Source organism: Diceros bicornis, chromosome 10, assembly GCF_020826845.1.
Source record: "Diceros bicornis minor isolate mBicDic1 chromosome 10, mDicBic1.mat.cur, whole genome shotgun sequence".
NCBI lineage: Eukaryota > Metazoa > Chordata > Mammalia > Perissodactyla > Rhinocerotidae > Diceros > Diceros bicornis.
In genome coordinates, this window is record NC_080749.1 from 23,760,600 (window position 1) to 23,782,148 (window position 21,549).

The window sequence follows — 21,549 nt, forward strand, 5'->3', positions numbered from 1 at the left end:
CTGATCTCTTTTTCTATGTTTGTTTGTTTTTTTTCTTTTAGATTCCACATATAAGTGAGAGATTCCACATATAAGTGAGATCTCTCAGTATTTGTTTTTCTCTGTTTGACTTATTTCACTTAGCATAATGCCTTCAAGGTCCATCTATGTTGTCACAAATGGTAGGATTTCCTCATTTTTTATGGTTGAATAATATTCCACTATATATGTATACCACAGCTTCTTTGTCCTTTCGTCTATCTGTGGACACTAAGGTTGTTTCTATGTCTTGGCTATTGTAAATAATGCTGCAGTAAACATGGAGCTGCAAATATCTTTCAACTTAATGTTTAAATTACCTTTGGATATATTCCCAGAGATGGAATTGCTGGATCATATGCTAGTTCTGTTTTTAATTTTTTGAGGCTCTTCCATACTGTGGATCCATTACTTCCATTACTTTTTAATCACAAAAGAAATATGTATCTGTGGATATGGACATGTATGTGCAGATACTTTTTTTAATGAGATAAAATTCATATAACATAAAATTCACCATTTTAGTAGTTTTAAAGTGTACAATTCAGTGGTATTTAGAACACTCATAGTGTTGTGCAACCAGCATCAGTATCTAGTTCCGGAACATTTTTATTACTCCAAAGGGAAACCCCATACCCACTGAGCACTCATTCCCGATTTACCCCTGCCTCCAGCCCTGGCAACCACTAATCTGCTTTCTGTTTTTATGTATCTGCCTATTCTGGATATTTCATATAAATGAAATCATACATTGTGTGGCGTTTTGTGTCTGGCTGGCTTTTTTCACTTAATATGATATGTTGCGGTTCATCCATGTTGTAGCATATATCAGTACTTCATTACTTTTTATGGCTACATAATATTCCATTGTGTGGATTATACCACATTTTATTTATCCATTTATCTGTTGATGGTCATTTGGATTGTCCCTCTGTGAATTGATTATTAGCCAATAACATTTTGGTTATTGTGAGTTGAAGTTCTTGTCTGCTGTGAATATTGTTGTGCAAGTTTTTGTTTGAACACCTGTTTTGGATGATTTTGGATGTATACTTAGGAGTGGAATTGCTAGATCATAGAATCAAGGTAATGTTTCACTTTTTGAGGAACTGCCAAGCTGTTTTCCACAGTGGCTGAACCATTTTACATTTCTAGTAGCAGTATACAAGGTTTTTAATTTCCCTACATCCTTGCTGACACTGGTACTTTTCCATTTTTTTTATTATAGCCATCTTAGTGACTTTCTTTTGTGTGTATGTGAGGAAGATCAGCCCTGAGCTAACATCCATGCCAGTCCTCCTCTTTTTGCTGAGGAAGACTGGCCCTGGGCTAACATCTGTGCCTATCTTCCTCTACTTTATATGGGACGCAGCCACTGCATGGCCTGACAAGTGGTGCCTCAGTGCGTGCCTGGGATCCGAACTGGGCTGCCAGCAGCGGAGCGCGTGCACTTAACCACTATGCCACAGGGACAGCCCCCGACTCTTTTATCCTTGTCTTTTGCTTTCATCATTTTTGCTATGGTGTGTCTGTGGATCTCTTTGTATTTATCCTACTTGGAGTTAGTTGAGCTTCCTAAATGTGTATATATTATTGTTTTTCAGTAAATTTGGGAAGTTTTCAGCCATTATTTCTTTGAATATGTTTTCTGCTCCCTTTGTCTTTCCTCTCCTTTTAGTACTCCCATTATATGTATGTCAGTGTGCTTAATAGTGTCCCACATTTCTCTGACGCTCTGTTCATTTTTCTTCCTTCTTTTGTCTCTAGATTATATAATCTCTATTGATCTCTCAGCAAGTTTAATAATTTTTTTGCCATTTCATATCTACTGTATGTGAATATAACTCCTTATGTGAATTTTTCATTTCAGTTATTGTACTTTCCAACTCCAGAATTTCCTTTTTTGAAAAATAATTTTTACTTCTTTATCGCTATTCTTTATATTTTGTGACGTGGTCAACATACCTTCCTCCACTTATTTAATCATGATTTTCTTTAGTTCATTAGGCATATTTACAATGGCTATTTTAAAGGCATTGCTTATTAAACCCAACATCTTGCAATCACAGACAGATTCTGTTATCTCCCTTTTGCCTGTTACATGGGTCATACTTTGCTGTTTCTTTGCATGCTCATAATTTTTAGTTTAAAACTGACATTTTATATAATTCTTGGAAATTCTTGGAGCTGGTTTCTCCCTTCCAGTCTATGTTATTGTTTCTTGCTTGTTTGTTTAGTGACTGGCTGAGTTATTTTAGTGGAGTCTATTTTACTCTCCTTCCATCCCCTGCCCCCCCCACACACACACACACAGTGTTAAGCCTCTGATGTTGCTCCTCAAAGGGACACAGTCTTGGGTTTTCCCAGTTACCCTGGGATGACAGTGGTTTTGGCAGGGCTCTCTTTGACTGTCTCCTTCCTTGACCACATACAGCTGTTAAGGTCCACTAATCTAGTGCTAATTGCTCTATTGTTTTTAGTATTCCCTGGGCATTAATTGTTCCAAGGACTGAACTAATAAAAATTTGAATTCCTTTGGAGTGATAATTTCCTAAGTCAGTGCTTCATTTGTTTCTGACCCCAGGCAGGCTCCTCCTAGCTGTCCCTCTTCTTGTTCTCTCTGGCTAATAAACCAGCCTATAGTTTATCCTTTATGTCCAATGATTCCTCCAGTCTCCTCTCAGTTGCCTTTTACCTTACTCAGTTACCTGTTTTTTTAGAGCACCCTGTCCCATTTCCTTGCAAATGAAGTCAGTATTTTTCTGGGAAGAGATTTGGAGCTATTTTATGGCCCCCTTTGCTCCACAGGCAGTATCTCCAAGTCAGGTCTCTGGAGTATGGAGTGGGGACAGTGATGCATTTCTCTGCTAGTGATATCTCTGCTCTAGGAGCTGAGCACTTGGTGGAATGGGGTAGAGGAGAGGAACGGTACCCTCAGGTCTCCTTGGCTTGGCTCTCCCAGTGTGGAACCCCCACCTTGCAAGCTGAAACAATAGAATTTTGTGCCCCAGCAGCACCACACCCAACGTATAGCCTACATCCCACCTGTGGGGGCTGCATGAAAGAAGGGACCCCACCCCCCACCTCACCTCTTGGCCACATTAACCTGGTAACTTAGCTTCACCAATAGGTAGCTTGAGGCAAGATGAGAAATGTTGATATCCTGCCCTTCCCAGGAAGATAGACCCGTGAGCCCACTGGGGAAAGAGGGAGTCCTTTGCTTTTGGTGGTAACTTAGCTTCACCAATAGGTAGCTTGAGGCAAGATGAGAAATGTTGATATCCTGCCCTTCCCAGGAAGATAGACCCGTGAGCCCACTGGGGAAAGAGGGAGTCCTTTGCTCTTGGCTGTACCAGTCTAGAGTGGAGTTTGTGACTCCTTGAGCTGGAAGGATGGAGGGAAGGGCAGGTTCTGGTTCAAACACCACAGACTCGCACTTTTCTTAGAGTCCCTAGTAGATTTTCTTGAATACATCTTTCTTCTTTGCTCTGTGGCCCCAGGACCATTTCCAGAGAAAGTGGTTGTTCTTTTATAATTTTCACCTGTTTTACTGGAGAGCAAATCCATGGAGTTCCTCAGGCTGTCATGCTGCAAGGTTTTTTTTGATTAATGATTACTAAATCATTTAGCAAAAATCATTAATCAAATCAATCTCTTTACTGGTTATAGATCTGTTCCGATTTTCTGTTTCTTCTTCAGTCAGTTTCCATAGTTTGTGTTTTTTAGGAATTTGTCCATTTCTTTTAGGTTATCTAATTTGTTGATGTACAATAATTCATAGTATTCTCTTATAATCCTTTTTATTTCTGTCAGATTGGTAGTAATATCCCCACTCACTTCTAATTTTTGTCATTTGAGTCTTTTCTCTTTTTCTCTTGATCACTCTAGCTAAAAGTTTGTCAGTTTTGTTGATCTTTTCAAAGAACCAACTTTTATTTTATTTGAGTCTGTTGTTTTTCTGTTCTCTGTTTTATTGTTTTCTCTCTAAACTTCGTTATTTCCTCCCTTCTGCAAGCTTTGGGTTTAGTTTGCTCTTCTTTTTATAGATCCTTAATGTGTAAACTTAGCTTATTGATTTTAGTTCTTTTTTTTAATGTAGGGGTTTATAACTACACATTTCCCTCTGAGTGCTGCTTTCATTGCATGCTATAAATTTTGGTCTGTTGTGTTCTTATTTTCTTTGGTCTCAGTGTTTTCTCATTTTTGTAATTTCTTTTTTGCCCTTTGGTTATTTAAGAATGTATTAATTTCCACATATTTGTGAATTTTCCAGTTTCTCTTCTGTTATTGATTTCTAGTTTCATTCCATTGCAATCGGAGAAGATACTTTGTATGATTTCAATCTTATAAATTTTATTAGAGACTTGTTTTCTGGCGTAGCATATGGTCTCAATGGAGGATGTTCCATGTGCACTTGAACAACATGTATATTCTGCCATTGACAGGTGAATCTCTGTTAGGTTTAGTTGTTTTATAATGTTGTTCAGGTCCTCTGTTTCTTTATTGATCTTCTTCCTGGTTGTTCTATGCATTATTGAAAGTCAGGTATTGATATCTCCAACTGTTATTGTAGAAATGTCTCTGTCTCTCCAATTTTGTTAGTTTTTGCTTGATATAATTTGGAGCTCTGTTGTTTGGTGCCTTTGAGTTTATGGTTGTTATGTGGTCTTGATGGATTGACCCTTTCATCAATGTGTAGTGTCCTTCTTTGTCTCTTGTAACAAGTTTTGACTCAAGTCTATTTTGTCTTATATTAGTATAGCCACCCAGCTCTCTTTTGGTTATTTGTATGGAATATCTTTTTCCATCTTTTCACTTTCAACTTATATTTGATTTCCATATATACATCAAACCAAAAAAAAAAATACTTTCCTAGTCTTGTAGAGATTGGCTCTCTGTTGGGGCACTCTTTCAACTCTTAGCCAGGCCATTTACAACTCTGCCTTAGTCTTCACTTTCTGCTTGTTTGGCACCCAAAGGTCAGCTGGAGTTGATAGCTTAGGGTCTTCTCACATATTTTCCAAGCATGTGTTTGGCCCCAGGTATGCACATGGCCTTCTAGTTTCCCCAATATATGTCGGAGCTTTTCAAAGCCATCTTCCCCTCGAGCGTATTTATCAGCTTCTTTCTTTCTTTTATCAGCTTTCCTGTCTGGCTGTTGCTTGCCTCATCTCTTATAGCTTGCTCCAGGCAGTTGCTGCTAATACATTTGCCATTAGATGCTTTTAACAAATGCTGCCCCCCGGAATGCTGCTTCTACCCTGGGGAAGCTCCATGGCAGGTGAAACAAAGGCAAGCCCCTGAGCTGATCCTTCAGGGGACTGGACAAAACATACAACCACAATTCTTTCAGAATAAGTCCATATAGCTCCCTCTTGTACCAGCAGCCTGATGTCAGTGGGCTGATGTCATCTCAGCTGCTGCAGAATTGGGGAGGGGGCCATGGTGAGTGAGTATCTTAAAACACCACAGCTCTTACTCTCTGAAATTCAGCAACTGCATTCTTCATTAAGTATTCTCCTGGTTTTATGTTTTTGATTGAATTCCAAAGTTCTGAAAAAGTTTTTGCCATCTTATTCATTGCTTTTGGTGGAGGGATGGAGTTTTGGAGTTCCCCACTTTGCCATTTTTGGTGACATCTATGTATTTTTTTACATATCTGTGAACTTCTATCCATATAGTTTAGGGATTCACAGATATATAATAAGAATGTGAAGAAATTCATTGTATGATAACAAATTCAGGATACAGATAACTTCTGGTGGGGAGTGATTTGATGGTGGGAAGATATACAAGGATGGCAGGAAGATGGTTGTTTGACAAATGATTCTTTGTATATTTTCTGAATATTCGAAATCTTTTATAATAAATGTATGTAGCTGTCTGTGTGTTTGACACATAGAACATTAATTCTGGCACTCAAACATTTTGTTAAAGTAGAAAACTACATACGTGTTTATTCCAATAATGAGTAAATGTCTTGCTTTCCTTTAATAGGTAAAACTAGGAAACTTCACCCTTAAAATTTTTTTAAAAAGTGTATTTAAAATATGGAAGAAACCTTTACTTATTTGTTAACGTGTGTAGATTCATTGTCTTATGTAATTCTCTAGATCTTATTTTGATTGTGCTCTCTCTTTCTACATGCTTTTCTGCAAGAACAAGAATAAGAAGTCCTGAATGTAGTTGGTAGTCTACTGTCTGTCTTATTTTTTTTTTTTCTTTTGAAAAGAAGAAAAAAATAGAATACTGGACATAGCGCTGAAAAGGACATTGGGAGATCTTTGTCTTTGTCCTTCTTCTAATATTTATCTAGCGGTGTAAACTTGCACAGTTTATTTCTCTAGTCTAATCCATTTCTCTCATCTCGGTTCTCATCTATAAAATAAGAGTTGGACCAGATAGGTAAGGGCTATTTCAGCTCAGTGATGTCAGGAGGGGCAGCATGATTCTATAGAAAGAATATAGACTTTGGAGCTAGGTAAACTTGTGATCAACCACTTTCTGATTACTTACTGTCTAAAGGAGGCTTTCTAACCTGTCTATAATCATTTTTCTCATTGTTAAGATGGGATTATTACCACCCATCTCATAGAGTTGCTGAAGAATAAAAAGGTGTGTAATGTAAGGGCTCACAAATGCAGTCTGCTCACCAACATTCTCCATGTCTCCATCCCATAACTACATCATTTGAAGGAGTAGCTGGAAAGAAAACAAAAATCTTTGTAACCTTTTATTTAGTTTGCTTTTATATATGAATTATGTTGTGAGTTACACTTGAGGAAAGTAATAGCTCTTGTAGCGGCATTAAAGAACTTTCTCTTCTTTACTCTCCAGATTTTTTAACTTATTTTTTATTTGTGTATTTTATTAGTATTAAATTGGCTAGTGTCTTCTTTGTATAGAAACTCAACTTTAACCATAATCTTAAATGCTTTTCTGTGACTTACCATCTTCATTGACCTGACATCTCTCAATCTATGCTTCTTGGAAAGTAACATACACACACAAATGCACAGATTACATATTTTCTGTGGGTTCATATGAGTATGTAGATAACTATATTTCTTACTTCTTTTAAAAATAATGACTTTTATTTCTTTGCTAATTAAAACTTAGTACCTTTAGAAAATATAAACAGATAAACGAAACTCACCACCCAGAGTTTAGTAATATTTAGATGTATGTCTTATCAGCATTATCACTGCAGTGCCAAAGTGCACCTCAGTGCATCTATGTGCCAGTCTGTTTCTCTTTATGTACCTGTACCTATATTAACTGTATATGCTATTTATATTTACAAAAGTAAGATCCTTTTAGGCATACTCTTTGTCTGATTTTTTTTATATACAACATATTGCTTTCCTTACCGTTAAGAAAAAATTTTAATACACTCTTAATGGTTACGTAGTTCTACATGTATATCAAAAAACATACTGTGTTTATACGTAATTATCTTTTCCCACAGTTGTAATACTTGTCCCAGGATGAATTTCTACGATGAATCTGACAAAGATTTTCTTTTGTTACTAATTGTAAAATTGTCCTACAGAAAAGGCTTACCAGTAAAATAATGTCTGCTTCTCTGCAGTTTTGATGGCTGTCGGGATTGACAGTTTAAAAAAATCTTCAGTACTATAGGTGAAAACTGGTATGGATTCTTTTTGTATTTCATTGATTATAAATGAGATTAAACTTTTTTTCCTTCTGTGAATTGCTTCTTCATCTCACTACCTTTTTGTGAATGTTTTTGAAATCATTCTTAGTTGCCAGAAATCATATAAATGGTTCTCATGGACATCAAATAATGCCGTTGGCATTTTCATTCTTATGAAATTAGTACTTATTTATTAGCATCATTTCCTTCCCTTTTTGCAAGAATTTTCACCATAAAAAATGAGAAAGGAGATTGCTAAAACAACTTTATAATTCTTATTCACACCAGAAATGTATGAGAGGCCTATGCATATACTCTCACCAACCTTTTGGATTGTTGCCAGTCTGTTTATTAAGAAATGGCTCTTAATTTAGTTTTAATTTGTATTTCTCTAATTATGAGTAAAGTTCTTTTTCTGTGAATTATTTGTTTGTATTCTTTGCTTTTTCTAATTTTTAGGAATTCTTTATATATTAGGGAGATTAACCCTTTATGTGCTATATGCATTGCAGATACTTTTCTTGGTTTGTTGTTTTTGAAATTGGTCATGATGGTTTATTTTATCAGCTTGCTTCAGAGCCTCTGCAAAAGTATTGACTAGAACAGGTCCCTTTCACATATTCCTAACAGGGAAGTCCAGTAGTCATTATTCTTTCATTTATTAACTGTATTTATTAACTATGAATTTGCTTAAGAGAAATATCCAACTCAGATTTCTGCTCCTATTTCTACCTTCAGCCCAGTAGACAACAATGGTAGTTTTACCATCCCAGGGCTAGCCAGGAAAACCAGCAGCTTTACTGTTGAATGGGGTGGATTTAATTTGGAGCTGGGGAACCTCTGCCTTTGTCAATAAACTCAGTGTGAAGGAAAGGGGGCAGCCTGTATGTAGCTTTGCTAACCAGGCAAGAAAAAATTAAGAATAAAAAACCAAACAGAGACATCAGCAGCCACCCAATATGGTGGAGACAGATGCTGCAGTTAAGTCCAGGCAAGTTATTAAAAAGAAATGACAACCCGTAGAAAAACAACTCGGAATCTGGAGTTGCTACAGTATGTTGACTAAAAATGGCCAGCTTTCAGCCAAAAATCATGAGACATGCAAAGAAACAGGAAACTGTAACACATATTCAGAAAAAAAGCAGAAGCCAAACATAAAACTACATATTGTACAGTTCTATTTACATGAAATTTCTAGACAAGGTATAACTATAGAAAGCAGATTAGTACTTGCCCAAATCTGGGAATGGAAAGGACTTTTGGGATGATGGAAGTATTCTAAAACTGTATTGTGTCAATGAGTGCACAACTGTATAAACTCACTAAAACTCATTGATATGTACATTTAAAATGAGTGAATTTTGCGATATGTAAATTGTCTTAATAAAGCTGTTAAATATGAAGGGAGAACCAACATCTTTAAAATGACGATACTCTATTAGTGATCTCAACTTCCTGTTGTGACTGTTTGCTGTACTGTTTTCAAATAAAAGCAGGTAACATTTGTGGTTTATGAAAGGTAATTGAAGATAACAACTGGAGGTACTTAAGAGCAGTACCTAATTTTTATGTAGAAGTGAATAATTCTTGTTAAAGTGACAACATGCGGTGCAGTGCTCTTAAATTGTGTATTCACTTTTCTTTGAAGCACCTTTACTTTCTTCTATGATTCATCGCCTCTATTCTTGAGTGTTTAATTAAGGAACATTCACTCTTCTTCACTTCTACTTTAATGCTGATTGTGACTTTTAAGTGTTCCTGATAGACTATTTCCAGTGTTAGCATCCTGACTTTCTTGCCTGGCTACCTTGCTGATTCCCCATTTCGTTTTGTAATGAGGCAGGTACATCACATGATAGGAACTCGTGTATGTGAGGAACCTGCATAAATATTTGAGTGAGTGTATTAGTATTAATGCCATAATTGAAAAGGGAAATTACATAAACAATCTAATCATAAAGGATTAATTTTAAAATTGTTCCATTTGAAGTAGTTCCTGATATTGCATATATCACTTTATTGAAATTGAATCTCTCAGCCTCCCGCAATTACTCTTCTGTCTCAATCTTCGTCATCTGAGTATATGGCATTGCCATCCTGCTAGTTGCTCCAGTGCCAAATTAGGACCTATCCTTGATTTCTCCTTCCAGTCAATGGGACCCGCTTTCCCCATCTCCACTGTCATGCCGTATTAGCCTGTCACCACTATCTCTTGCCAAACTACTCTTAATGTCCTAATTGTTTTCCTGGTGTTGTCAGTTTATTCCCTGAAAAACTGTCATTCTCATCTTACTGCTCTCTAAATTACATGGTTATTTCCCTGCTTAAAATTCTTCAATGACATCAACCACATTGGACTACTTTCTTTTCCTTAAATTTTCTCAAATTCTTTCCTGCTCTAGGGCCTTTGCACTGGCTATTCTTCTCTCTTGCAAACCCTTCCCTTAACTTACTTCTGCTGTTTTTTTTTTTAATCTTTTAGTTCTCATCTCAAATATCAACTCTTCTGAGAACCCTAAACTGATTACTCTATCTAAAGTAGCCTCCTCAATACCTAATTGAAGAATTTTCAGCTGTTGCATAGCAACTACTCTATCCTATCTCTCTTCTTTTTTTTTTTTTGTTTCATTTACTACAATTTGTTATCTTGCTTAGTTATTTACTTACCTGTTCATGGTATGTTTTATTTCCCCCAACATGTTTCCTGAGCTTGAAGATTATATTATAAATAGTGGCTACTTAATAAGTACCGGTGGATGAATGAATTGTGATTAATTTGTCAGAAGAAATGTGCCAAATTTAGTTCTTCCTTTGAACTAAATTTTAAATCATTTAAGTTGGCAGTTTGTTTGTTGTTTTTTTTCCCACAAAATGGCTTCTGATTTGAGTCAGCTATTTCTTGATTCTAAGGATCTGATAAATTTATATAGTTCCAAAACTAAGTCCTGTGCCCACTGATTTTGTGCCTTAAGAATAATTGTTATTTCATATTACTTAATATTTTATTCACTTGACTTATTTTGTCACAGTGCTTTAAGAAGTATTTTTTTGACATGTCTGTATAGTTTTAAAATATTATGGATTTGTTATACTTGTTTAGAGGTATAAAAATAAGAACTTCTTCATTATGGTGGGTTTTTGTCTTTGTTTTTCCTTTTGATTCATCTGTCTTTGGCTGGAAAATAATTTGACTGAATTTATTCCTCCACTAAATAGCTATGGAGGTGGTATACATATTTTACACATCTAGGAATGAATTTTTGCTGCTTTAAACATGAATAGAAACATAATGCAGTTTAGAATCCTTGTGATACAGCTCTTTTCTCCTTAGAACTTGGTAGTAATTATCCTGTTTTCTTCAGACATATAACAATGGGAGAAAAATGGGGCCATCTTGGTTTTTGTTCCTTTAAAGGAACATGTATACTTATAATATTTGGTTTCTGATTTTGAATTTCACAGAAATATATCTCAGTGGTGGTTTCTTATTTTGATTGGTTATGTCTAGTGCAGTTTTTTGTTTTTTTTTTTTTTTGGTGAGGAAGGTTGGCCCTGAGCTAACAGCTGTTGCCAGTCTTTCTGTTTTTGCTTGAGGAAGACTGTCCCTGAGCTAACTTCTGTGCCAGTCTTCCTCTGTTTTGTATGTGGGATGCCATCACAGCATGGCTTGATGAGCAGTACATAGGTCCGTGCCCGGGATCCGAACCTGCAAACCCCGGGCTGCTGAAGTGGAGCATGCGAACTTAACCACTACGCCACCTGGCCAGCCCCCTCTAGTGCAGTTGTTAATGTCCTTCTTCATTTATAGTTTTAAATTTTTTTATACCTTTTTTAGATCTTTTTGTTTCTATGTTACCTTTCAGGTGGCTTTCTTCAGTCTTTGTTTTCTCGTTTCATACTATTGTTTCATTGGGTATAGACACAGAGCAAATATTTTCTTCTGTATTTGAGATGAAATCCTTCCCTTTTTTTCCCTGGTAGTTTCTTTTTATAGGATTCTTGTGGTTTTCTTCCCTCATTAATTATTCTTGAATGAAAAGAGGGTTCTCTAGACTTAAGTCCCCATGTTGGAATGTAATCGTGAAACACCCCCACACACACCCCTGCAAAGTACATTGCTTATGTAGCTCTTCTGGATTTTGCCTCTTTCTGTTATAGACTTGACAAGTTGCAAAGCATCATCAGCTAGTAACTAATGTCCTGACCAGGTTATGAGAATTCATTATGCGACCAAATGGGTGTAGTACAAGAACAGCTGACTGGGAGGAAATTTTGTGATATGGTACATATGATCTGGTAGGAGCATTCTGATAGGGGCAAAGTCTTATCAGGAACCTGTTTGTCTGAGATAGCGGTAGACTTCTGTGGAAATCTGTATAATTGTTCTTATACAGTATGGTCTGTTAGGTCCCATTCTGTGTTTTAATTGGTCAAAACTTTGGAGTCTGATAGATGAATGACTAATATTTATAGTTTCCAGAGCTGTTAAAACTTCAGCCCTTTTGATTTTCGTGAATATGTCAATGAAAAGATGAAGGAAAGTGAATTAGATATTAATTGTTGTTAGTTTTCATGTTATTTTGTGATTTTATGTTTATGATCTTACTATTAAGCTGTATGTTAATTTTTGATTTATGATATTTTGAGAAGTATGCTTTTATATAATAATGTCTTATCTGTAAGTAAGTTGGTTTAGATTTCAAGTGTTATATGTATGTCACGAAGACCTATGACTTCATTTCTTAAAAATTATTAGATAATGAAATCCTCACATTTCCTCATAATCTAATTTGGGAAAGTAATTGTTTTATGACTGTTAAAATACTTCTTCCCTCTTGATTCAGTCAGGTAAACTTTTTGATAAGTAAATGAAACTTCTCTTTTTGTAGTAAAGTACTCAGCTGTGTGGGATATTGCATAAATCCTGGAAGACTGTGATAAAGTGGCAATGTCTCGAGAACCCACCCCACCTCTCCCTGGAGATATGTCTACTGGTCCTATAGCAGAAAGCTGGTGTTATACACAGGTACATGCTGTTAAAAGTGCCTTGCTTTTTGTCAGTTACAAATTTTATAGTATTTTGAGAATATTGTGAAGCACTTTGGCATAGTTGTTAGAAGTGTCAGAAGAGTGGGTCATAGGATGTTGAACATGTGGCAAGTTAAAAGCATAAAAGTCATCATTATAAAAAGTGGTTTTCTGAATCTCTTAGGTTAAAGTAGTAAAATTTTCCTACATGTGGACGATTAATAACTTCAGTTTTTGTCGAGAGGAAATGGGTGAAGTGTTAAAAAGTTCAACATTCTCATCTAGCCCCAGTGACAAAATGAAATGGTAAGACTTTTGTTTGTTTTGGATTTTTGTTTTTGATGTAATCATGGCTACTTTATGGTTTTGTTGTTGTTTCTGAATGGATGTTAGTCTACTTTTATATTAGATTTGTAGTAAGTTCCTAATAATATAGAGAATTGTAAAGAACTGTGGGATATTGACAGGAGTGCTGTTCGTGATATTATTTAACAAATTATTTCAGTATTGCCTCTCATGTTCAAAGTATTATATTCCTCCATGTGAGCCTATTGTTTTATTTTAGGTGCCTGAGGGTAAATCCAAAGGGATTAGATGATGAAAGTAAAGACTACTTGTCCTTATATTTGCTTTTAGTCAGCTGCCCAAAAAGTGAAGTTCGAGCAAAATTCAAATTTTCCCTTCTGAACGCTAAAAGGGAAGAGACAAAAGCAATGGGTAAGTGATTTGCAAACTGAGTGAGGAAGTCTCTGTGTGACTACATACTGTGACTTCTGCACTTTGACCGAGAAAAACTTAGGAGATTTTCTTCCGCTATAACCTGCTTAACCTAAAACATTTAATTTGGCCGTTATTTAATTGTAATGGCAGTGTAGAGTTATAGTTGTTGTACTTAGACTTCATAAAACATATAAAATTAGTTAAAAATAATATTAAAATTTGTTTTTCACCTAAACTTTGTCCTAAAATGACATTCTCTTGTTGCTTGGAAAAATAGTTGCTGTTAGGGCAAAGTGCCTGGTTCGATGCCTGGCATATATAATAGGTGTTCAGGAAATATTTCTCTTCTCCCTTGCCGTTTTTGCCAGATAATAAAATCTGAAGAACAATGTGAAAGGAGATTGAATGTCCTGATATTTTGTCACTATAATTTTTTTGAGCAGTCGGCTGAACACTGACTGAGAGGAAATCAGTTTTCCTTAGTCTCAGGACCAAGTAAATTCAGTTCAGGCTTCACATAATATAGCCAGCTAAAACCTGTAGCCTAAAGCTTCATAGTAGAAGAATATTATAGGAAATGTACAATATGCATAGTAGGAAAATAATGTCATGAACTGCCACATTAAATTTTAAGTGATTTCTAGAAGTGAATCACAAAACTGAGTAATGTCATTACAATAAAAAACTCCTACAAATACATATTTTTAAATACTGTTTTTTATTACCAAAATAATACATAGTTTCACGTGTATTTTCACGTTGTCTGACATTTAAGATAGTGGAGGGTCTTAGTCAGTCCAGGCTACTCTACCACAGTACAACAGCCTGGGTGGCTTATAAACAAGACATTTATTTCTCACAGATCTGGAGGCTGGGAAGTCCAAGATCAGAGTGCCAGTATGGTCAGATTCTGCCGACTTCTCACTGTCTTCACATGGTGGAAAAGGCTAAGGAGTTTTGTGGGTTCTCTTTTATAAGAGCGCTAATCCCATTTATGAGGCCTTCACCCTGATGACCTCATCTAATCCCAATTATTGACCTTTTAATAACCATTGCATTGCGGGGTAGGGTTTCAACATAAGAATTTAAGGGGATTCAAACATTCAGTCCATAACGTGGAATATTTCAATTAGATTTATTACAGGTTTTCCACCTCTAATTAATTCTTTGTGTAACAGATAGTGAATACTTCTGTAAAGGATCTTGTTTATTTCATAGTACGCAGTTGTTGTATAGTATATTAGGCATTTGAAACATTTACTTCAGGCATTTGTTAAATCTTTTACAAATTACACTAAAATTGTCTTTTGGACATTTATGAAAGTTATTTTTAGGGGTGAGGGGGTTATGTCTGAAAACTTAGGAACGATAAGGGACTTGATGTAGTTTTTTCACCAGTTAATGGATTTTTCTCTAGTTCGGTAAAACTTAAATCAGTGGGATGGATGTCCTAAGAAAGCTTAAAGGATGCCCTGGGGATTTAGAGCATCCATTTTTAAAGGGAGAAGCAGGAAACAAGAGGTATGTTTCTAACTGGATTCTGCTATTAGATGATAAGTAGTATGCCTATGCCAGTTTGTTTTGATTCTACTTCAGTATTAAAGGGCCTAGATTGTTAGAAAAATCTCCTCCTTCTTCACAAGATTTGATCTGGCTTTTTTTCTTGGAGATCCAGAAATCTGAAAGTGAGCTCATTGGTGATGGCCAAAATTTGTGTAATGCTGTGGAATGATCTTGTTGTGCCTGATGTAACTCTTATGACATTTTATTTATGAACACACTTATCTATAAGTTTTATGATGGATATGTATTGGTCAACTCCTGTTTTTGCACACTCATTTAACTGTGTTATCATTAACAAAAATGTTTCTTGGATACTTGTTTTATTTAAACTTCTGTTCTGTTTTTCACCAGAAAGCCAAAGAGCATATCGATTTGTACAAGGGAAAGACTGGGGTTTTAAAAAATTCATTCGAAGGGATTTTTTGCTTGATGAAGCTAATGGTCTTTTACCAGATGACAAGCTTACATTATTTTGTGAGGTGGGTATGTTTTTTACTTTGAGGAACTCTGTGGTTATATTTATTAATGAAGCAAAAATATAAACTAGAACAATATTTAGCATACTTTTAAAATTAAGTAATTTGTATAGTTGATGAGGTTTTATTTCTAAATATTTTACCAGTAAAAGCTGACTAGATTGTCTTAGAAATCAATATAGTAGCGCAGTCTGAAAAAATTCTGTCATATTCCTAGCTATACTACCACATACTAAATACTTCTTCCTCTTAGGAAGATTATGATTGTGTATATATTTGTATGAAAATTTCTAACTATCTTCTTCATTTTGATTAATTTTGACGTAAATGGTAAATACTTGTTGTCGTATTTGGATTGATCATGTTAAACATTATTAGTAGTTTATCAGTTTGAACCCATACTTGAATGGTAGTAAAAGTGCCTAAAAAAGATTGAAAGTTTTTTGTTCATTCAAGCAGTTGGGATCATTTAATCAAATAGATGTTAGCATTATAAACTATAGCATCTCATATTTTTAAGATATGCCCATGTCTGTTGACAAACTTATGAGGTATATTTATATGCATAAAATGTCAGATTTTGAAAGTTTGCCAGCATTGCCCCTGCCAATAATTTACACATGATTTGTCTTAATTTGAGGTTTGGATTTGCTTCTCTCATTGTTATCATTACATAGTTTTATCTATATAAATTGTTCTGATTTGTCTTTGGAGTGAATTCAAGGATTATAGAGTTTATAGAGAATATACATCAGTAACATAGTTTTATCAAAATGTTTAAGGTAGTTGATAATTTTCATAGGAAAGCCAGTTGAAAAGGTTATGATCAAGTAAACTCACTGTTAAATATATTTCAGTAGGTTATTATGGACAGATGAGTATCTTGGAAGTGTGATAACTTCCTTAACTGCTACTAAATTAGCTTTAATCTCTTTATAGAAAATGTGTAAAATTTCTTGGCAAGATTACAAACTAATTGTATGACATTATGCTGTGTCAGAAGAGTAATTGAAATATGGCCCCAGAGACTACATAGTGCAAATATAGTGCATCTTATTTTCACTTAGACAAGTTAAATGAACTGTACAATGAATTTGTTATGAATACAGTTATTTGGTTGATAAAGCACATAACACAAGTGTCTTGAGCAGAGCTTACCATTAAATAATATGGAAAAAAAATGCTAAAGCATTTGTTGCCAATAGACAGATCTTCTAAGTAGTATTATAAATAAATATAGGTTATGTTATTTAAAAATTTTAGCATCCTTAATGTAGAATCTTCCAGAATTTTAGCATTTATCTTAAATTTCAGCATGTTAACTTTTTAAAATAATGTAATCTTAGAATTTAAAGGACCTTAAAGGCTATGTAATCCAGTTTAAAAAAAGAAAACCTACAGCTAAAAGTCTTTTTGTGAATAAACTTTTTAAGAAAATATTTTTTTTTAGAATTGAAATATTATTTACAAATGTTTTCCTAAGCATGTTATACTGGAACCTAGACAACCAAGGAATTCAGAATGAAGGCTGAAATTAAGATCTTTTTTCAGTACATACTTTTAAAGTATACTTTTTATCTACATGCTAGATTATACACGCTAGTGACCTCCTAAAAAGAGAACCCACTGTGACATACATTTTAAGTAGGCATTGAGCACATTCAGTTTGGGATACTGTAGTATGTACCTTTTTACTGATGTAGATATTTATACTCTGAGCACTGTTTTTAGCATAGGCAGACAAAAAGTACTGTGAACAAACATTCCTCATACCCTCCACCGTTTCTTCCATACCTCTCATTGATGCCCTTCCTTCTACAGCATCTCCAGCACTGCTTGCAGAAGAGGAGGAAGCATTGCACTGCCCTACCTAAAGAACTGCCTCCTCCCCCTCCCCTGCAAGTGGTGCTGTAGACAGGTAAGGCAGTTTGGTGCTACCCTTTTTGTGCAAGACATAAATTAATCTTGCAAGTTCCATACTATGAATCAAGTGGCCAGAGGTAGAGATTTCTACCGGTGTAAATAGCTCTGCCCCTTCTCTCTCAAAATAATGCTGAAGATAGGAGTTGAGGAATAAGGAGGAAAAATAGAAAATTGGTTAGATTAATTCATCTTCTGAAATCCAACAGATTTTGAATAATCTCTGTCTGTAGACCCCTGCCATTGCATGATATACAAAAGCATATATATGTACAGATAGAATATATAATAAGTTTTTCATAAAATTAAATTAATTTAGAACATACCTTTTTCCCCTTCTTATTTTTCTGTCACTAGATATCCTTTCTGTTTTAAAATACTTGTGATAATGTATGGAAGTTGGGTCTTATTCTCTAAAAAGCCGTTTCATGGCATAACGAAAAGTTGACAACCCTATTTCTATCACCCAAATTTTAAGAAAGGATACCTATCTGTGAAAGTCAAAAAGTCTAAGACGCACTATTCTAGAAGATGATGTGAAATTGGACTATTAAAAGTTTCTCCCTTTGGAGCCAGTGTGAGGGATGGTTAGGGAGTTGATAGAGTGGCAAAATTTGTAGTACCTTTGTAAATTCCTAGCTTTCAGAATTGAATGGAGAACTGAGATTTTTAAAAATTAGAGCCAGTAGTCACCTTAATTCCACATTAGAGGAGACCCAGATTTCCAGGGTAGTCATAGTTGATTAGAACCTGCACATGTGCATCTTTAGCCTAAATTATATTCTCAGAGTTGAGCCAGAAGCAATTTGAAAAAGAGCTGTCCAGTGAGTTTGAGGTTTTGCTTTGCAGCATTTATCAATTTTGAGTATTGTGCATTTGCACTTTTACTTTGAAAGGACAACAATTTAACCTCAGGAAAGAATCTCAGCCTTTTTTCTGGATTTTTTACTCTAGGTTCCATTCAGTAAGAATGTTCATTACCTGTATTTGAATATGTATTAGAAAAAACCTAAAATTTTACCAATTCCTTAATTATAAGTATCAAGAAAATAGTCATCAGAGTTCGTTGCATATAAGTTTTTAGTTAGATCATTAATTTCTGCTCTATAGGTAGTCTCTTGAATACTCTTTGGAGTATGAAATGTTAATTATGTCTTAGTTAAAATTTGTGGTTGCTATGATAATACTATGTAGATGTGTATGTCAATAATATAAATTCTTCTGAATTATGATTACATATACAAAATAGAACTATAACATCATCAGTATCTATGCCTGATAATAATGGCTTTATTTTTGATCCTTTTATTCTATCACCTGATTTTTGTCAAATTTTTACATTAAATATATTATTTTGAGTTAGGATAATAGACAATAAATAGAATTTAAGAAATTCTTTCCTAAATCAAATATATCATGTTTTTATAACTCCACTGCTTACGTTATACAAGTAATTGAACTAATCCAGTTCCTGCTGGCTAGAAATTTCAAGAGCAATGCTGGATATGAACAAATAAATACTATGTGATAAAAAACTGATCCCTAACTAAACCCGGAATATTAACACCAACATTTTTGGTTTATGTATCATTAAGTTCTAGTGGTGTAACAAGGCGATCAGGTAAGGATTAGTGAAACTTTTTTTCTGTTTTACAGTTATTAACATTTTAGAAACAATTTGAATAGTTAAAAACTTATAGGAGAACCTTTATTGGTGGATTTATTTATGTACACAATATCTTGGCTCCTATATTTAGAAAAACATCTCACAGGATTGTTGTAATAAATCCTTTCTGAACCATAATTACATTAAAGTAATACTAATAATTCTAAAAAATATCCAAAGACATATTATGTAGTACAAAGAATGCTAAAAAAAAAAGGAATCAGGGATAAAGGTCTAGTCTTCCCGTGATACTAGCCGTGTGATTCAGGACACTTTAGTTACCTTCTCTTGATCTCATTTTGAAATCTTTTTATAAAATAAGGTGATTGGATTAGGTGATTTCTATGACACATATGATTCCAAAAGGTTAATAATGCAAGTTGGAAAAATAAAGTGGTTAATAAAAATATCCTCAGAAAGTAAAGTTTTTCTTTAGAAATATCCATTCACGTGAGATACATGTTTATACATCTGGGTGAATGAGGACTTCTGAGATTTAATATTCTCCAAATATTTTATACTGAAGCATTATTATGCTTTCTGTGTTAGCGTGTTAGTAGTTCAGTCCAGTTTATCCATTTCTAATTTACATTTTCTACAGTTTACTGTATTTATACTTCTCCTTATTTATACCTGCTTTTATTTAATTAAAGCCTTATGAAATATGTTTTCAAATGAACACAGTTATCTGTTGCTGCATAATGAATGACCACAAAACTTAGCAGCCTAAAACAGTAGATAACTAATATAGCACTTTTTGTAAAAAATCGTTTATTCTGAAACATTTGCTTTACCAGTTGAGGTAGTATTTTCTTCAACTTATTAAACGTAATGTGAAAGTTCTGATAATATTAGAATACCTTTTCTTCAAAGTGGTGTGTAAGAATTTTAGTCAATAGTGTTTTAGGATTTTTCAGTATATAATTATCTTTAATGAGGGATAATTTAATCCATATTATAGTTGAATATATAAAAACAATGTAATTATATCAACTTTTATTTATTGATTATTTCATAGGCAAATAAAAGGTCTGCAAATTGAACTAAATTCTATTTGTATTCTTACTGTTGATTTTTTTATAAAAGATTTCCATGAACTTTACAGTTGCTTTTGTGAGAATTCTTGTACTTTAAAATTTAAATCAATATAACTGGATATTTAAATCAATTTTACTAGAGTTGAAACGTGTAGGAACAACACTTAAAATACCTCTCAAATTGTATATCATAGACTGTAGTTTTATAACCTTTTTTAATAATATAAAAGGTTATTATAAGTATGGTGCTATGTTTATTGTATGTATAATAAACCTCAAGTGTTGATAGGTCTGTAGGGTGAGAAAATAAAAATTAAAGAAATTTCTTCCTCCACCTCGCAAAAATGTCTTCTCCTTATTTGCTTTTGACAATATCATATTAAGACTTTTTTCTTGTTGAGAAATAGTTTTTGTAATTACTTTAATAAACAAGCATTCCATCCAATTGATAAGCCCTTTATTTACATAAAATGTCACTTGAAAATGATCTAGTTTGTTTCAAATTTTTTTCTATATTATTTTTCCCCTTTTAATTGTATCCTTAAATTCAATTCCCAGATATTAGCATTTTTGATCAGGAGTACATTAAATTATTTTATTGATAAGAAATTTGAGTATCGACTTAGTAACTAATTGTTGATATTAACTTGTAAAATTTGTTTTTTTGCTGTCCCTTTTTTTTAGGTGAGTGTGGTCCAAGATTCAGTAAATATATCAGGACATACTAATACAAATACTTTGAAGGTGCCTGAATGTCGACTAGCAGAAGATTTAGGTAATCTCTGGGAAAACACACGATTTACAGATTGCAGTTTTTTTGTGAGAGGACAAGAATTTAAAGCGCATAAATCTGTACTTGCAGGTACTTTCTACTTTTGGTAATATAGTACATTTCTTTCATAAATTTGTGCATTAAATAATGATGCTTAATCTTGTTACAGCTCGATCCCCAGTTTTTAATGCAATGTTTGAACATGAAATGGAAGAAAGCAAAAAGGTAAACATGGTTTAAAGACTAATATTTAATTTGTACAAATGTAGAATACTAGAATGTATATTTCAAAAATAATGGTGCATGTTCTCGTTGTTAATATGTGATTTCAGAAAGAAATAGAAAGATGGGAAAAAATGTGTTCTATAATAGAACAATAGATGTAGCCTAATGTGAGTGAATGTTCCAAATAACAGCTATTTTTATGTCCATCTGGTGGTAAAAGAAATGGGTAGTTGTTATCCAAAAGGTTGGTTTTCCAAAAGAACTATTGTGATCTATAGCTATTTGAGAGTTCTCTGATTAAGAAGTATATTCCTTCTTTCTAGACTTTATGAGTTGATTTTGGAATTTGTTTTCTAGAACAAAAATAATGCCTACATTATTTTTACCGCTAAAATAAGAGGATATTTGTTAGATTTAACAAAAATGATATAAATTACTTCAGTATTCTTATACGTTAACTGTAGTCA

General features: G+C 34.1%; 1 protein-coding gene across 4 annotated transcripts in view; it reads left to right on the forward strand.

Annotated features, from left to right (window-relative positions):
• SPOPL (speckle type BTB/POZ protein like) overlaps positions 1 to 21,549 on the forward strand; it is a 66,601-nt gene that overhangs the window by 34,238 nt on the left and 10,814 nt on the right. For all 4 annotated transcript variants that reach the window (XM_058548892.1, XM_058548891.1, XM_058548894.1 and 1 more), the window contains exons 2-7: positions 12,565 to 12,701; positions 12,888 to 13,009; positions 13,269 to 13,420; positions 15,338 to 15,465; positions 20,770 to 20,947; positions 21,027 to 21,082. In XM_058548892.1, coding sequence (XP_058404875.1) covers positions 12,624 to 12,701; positions 12,888 to 13,009; positions 13,269 to 13,420; positions 15,338 to 15,465; positions 20,770 to 20,947; positions 21,027 to 21,082 — 714 coding nt within the window. In that variant the 5' untranslated portion in view covers positions 12,565 to 12,623. The remainder of the gene's footprint in view (positions 1 to 12,564; positions 12,702 to 12,887; positions 13,010 to 13,268; positions 13,421 to 15,337; positions 15,466 to 20,769; positions 20,948 to 21,026; positions 21,083 to 21,549) is intronic.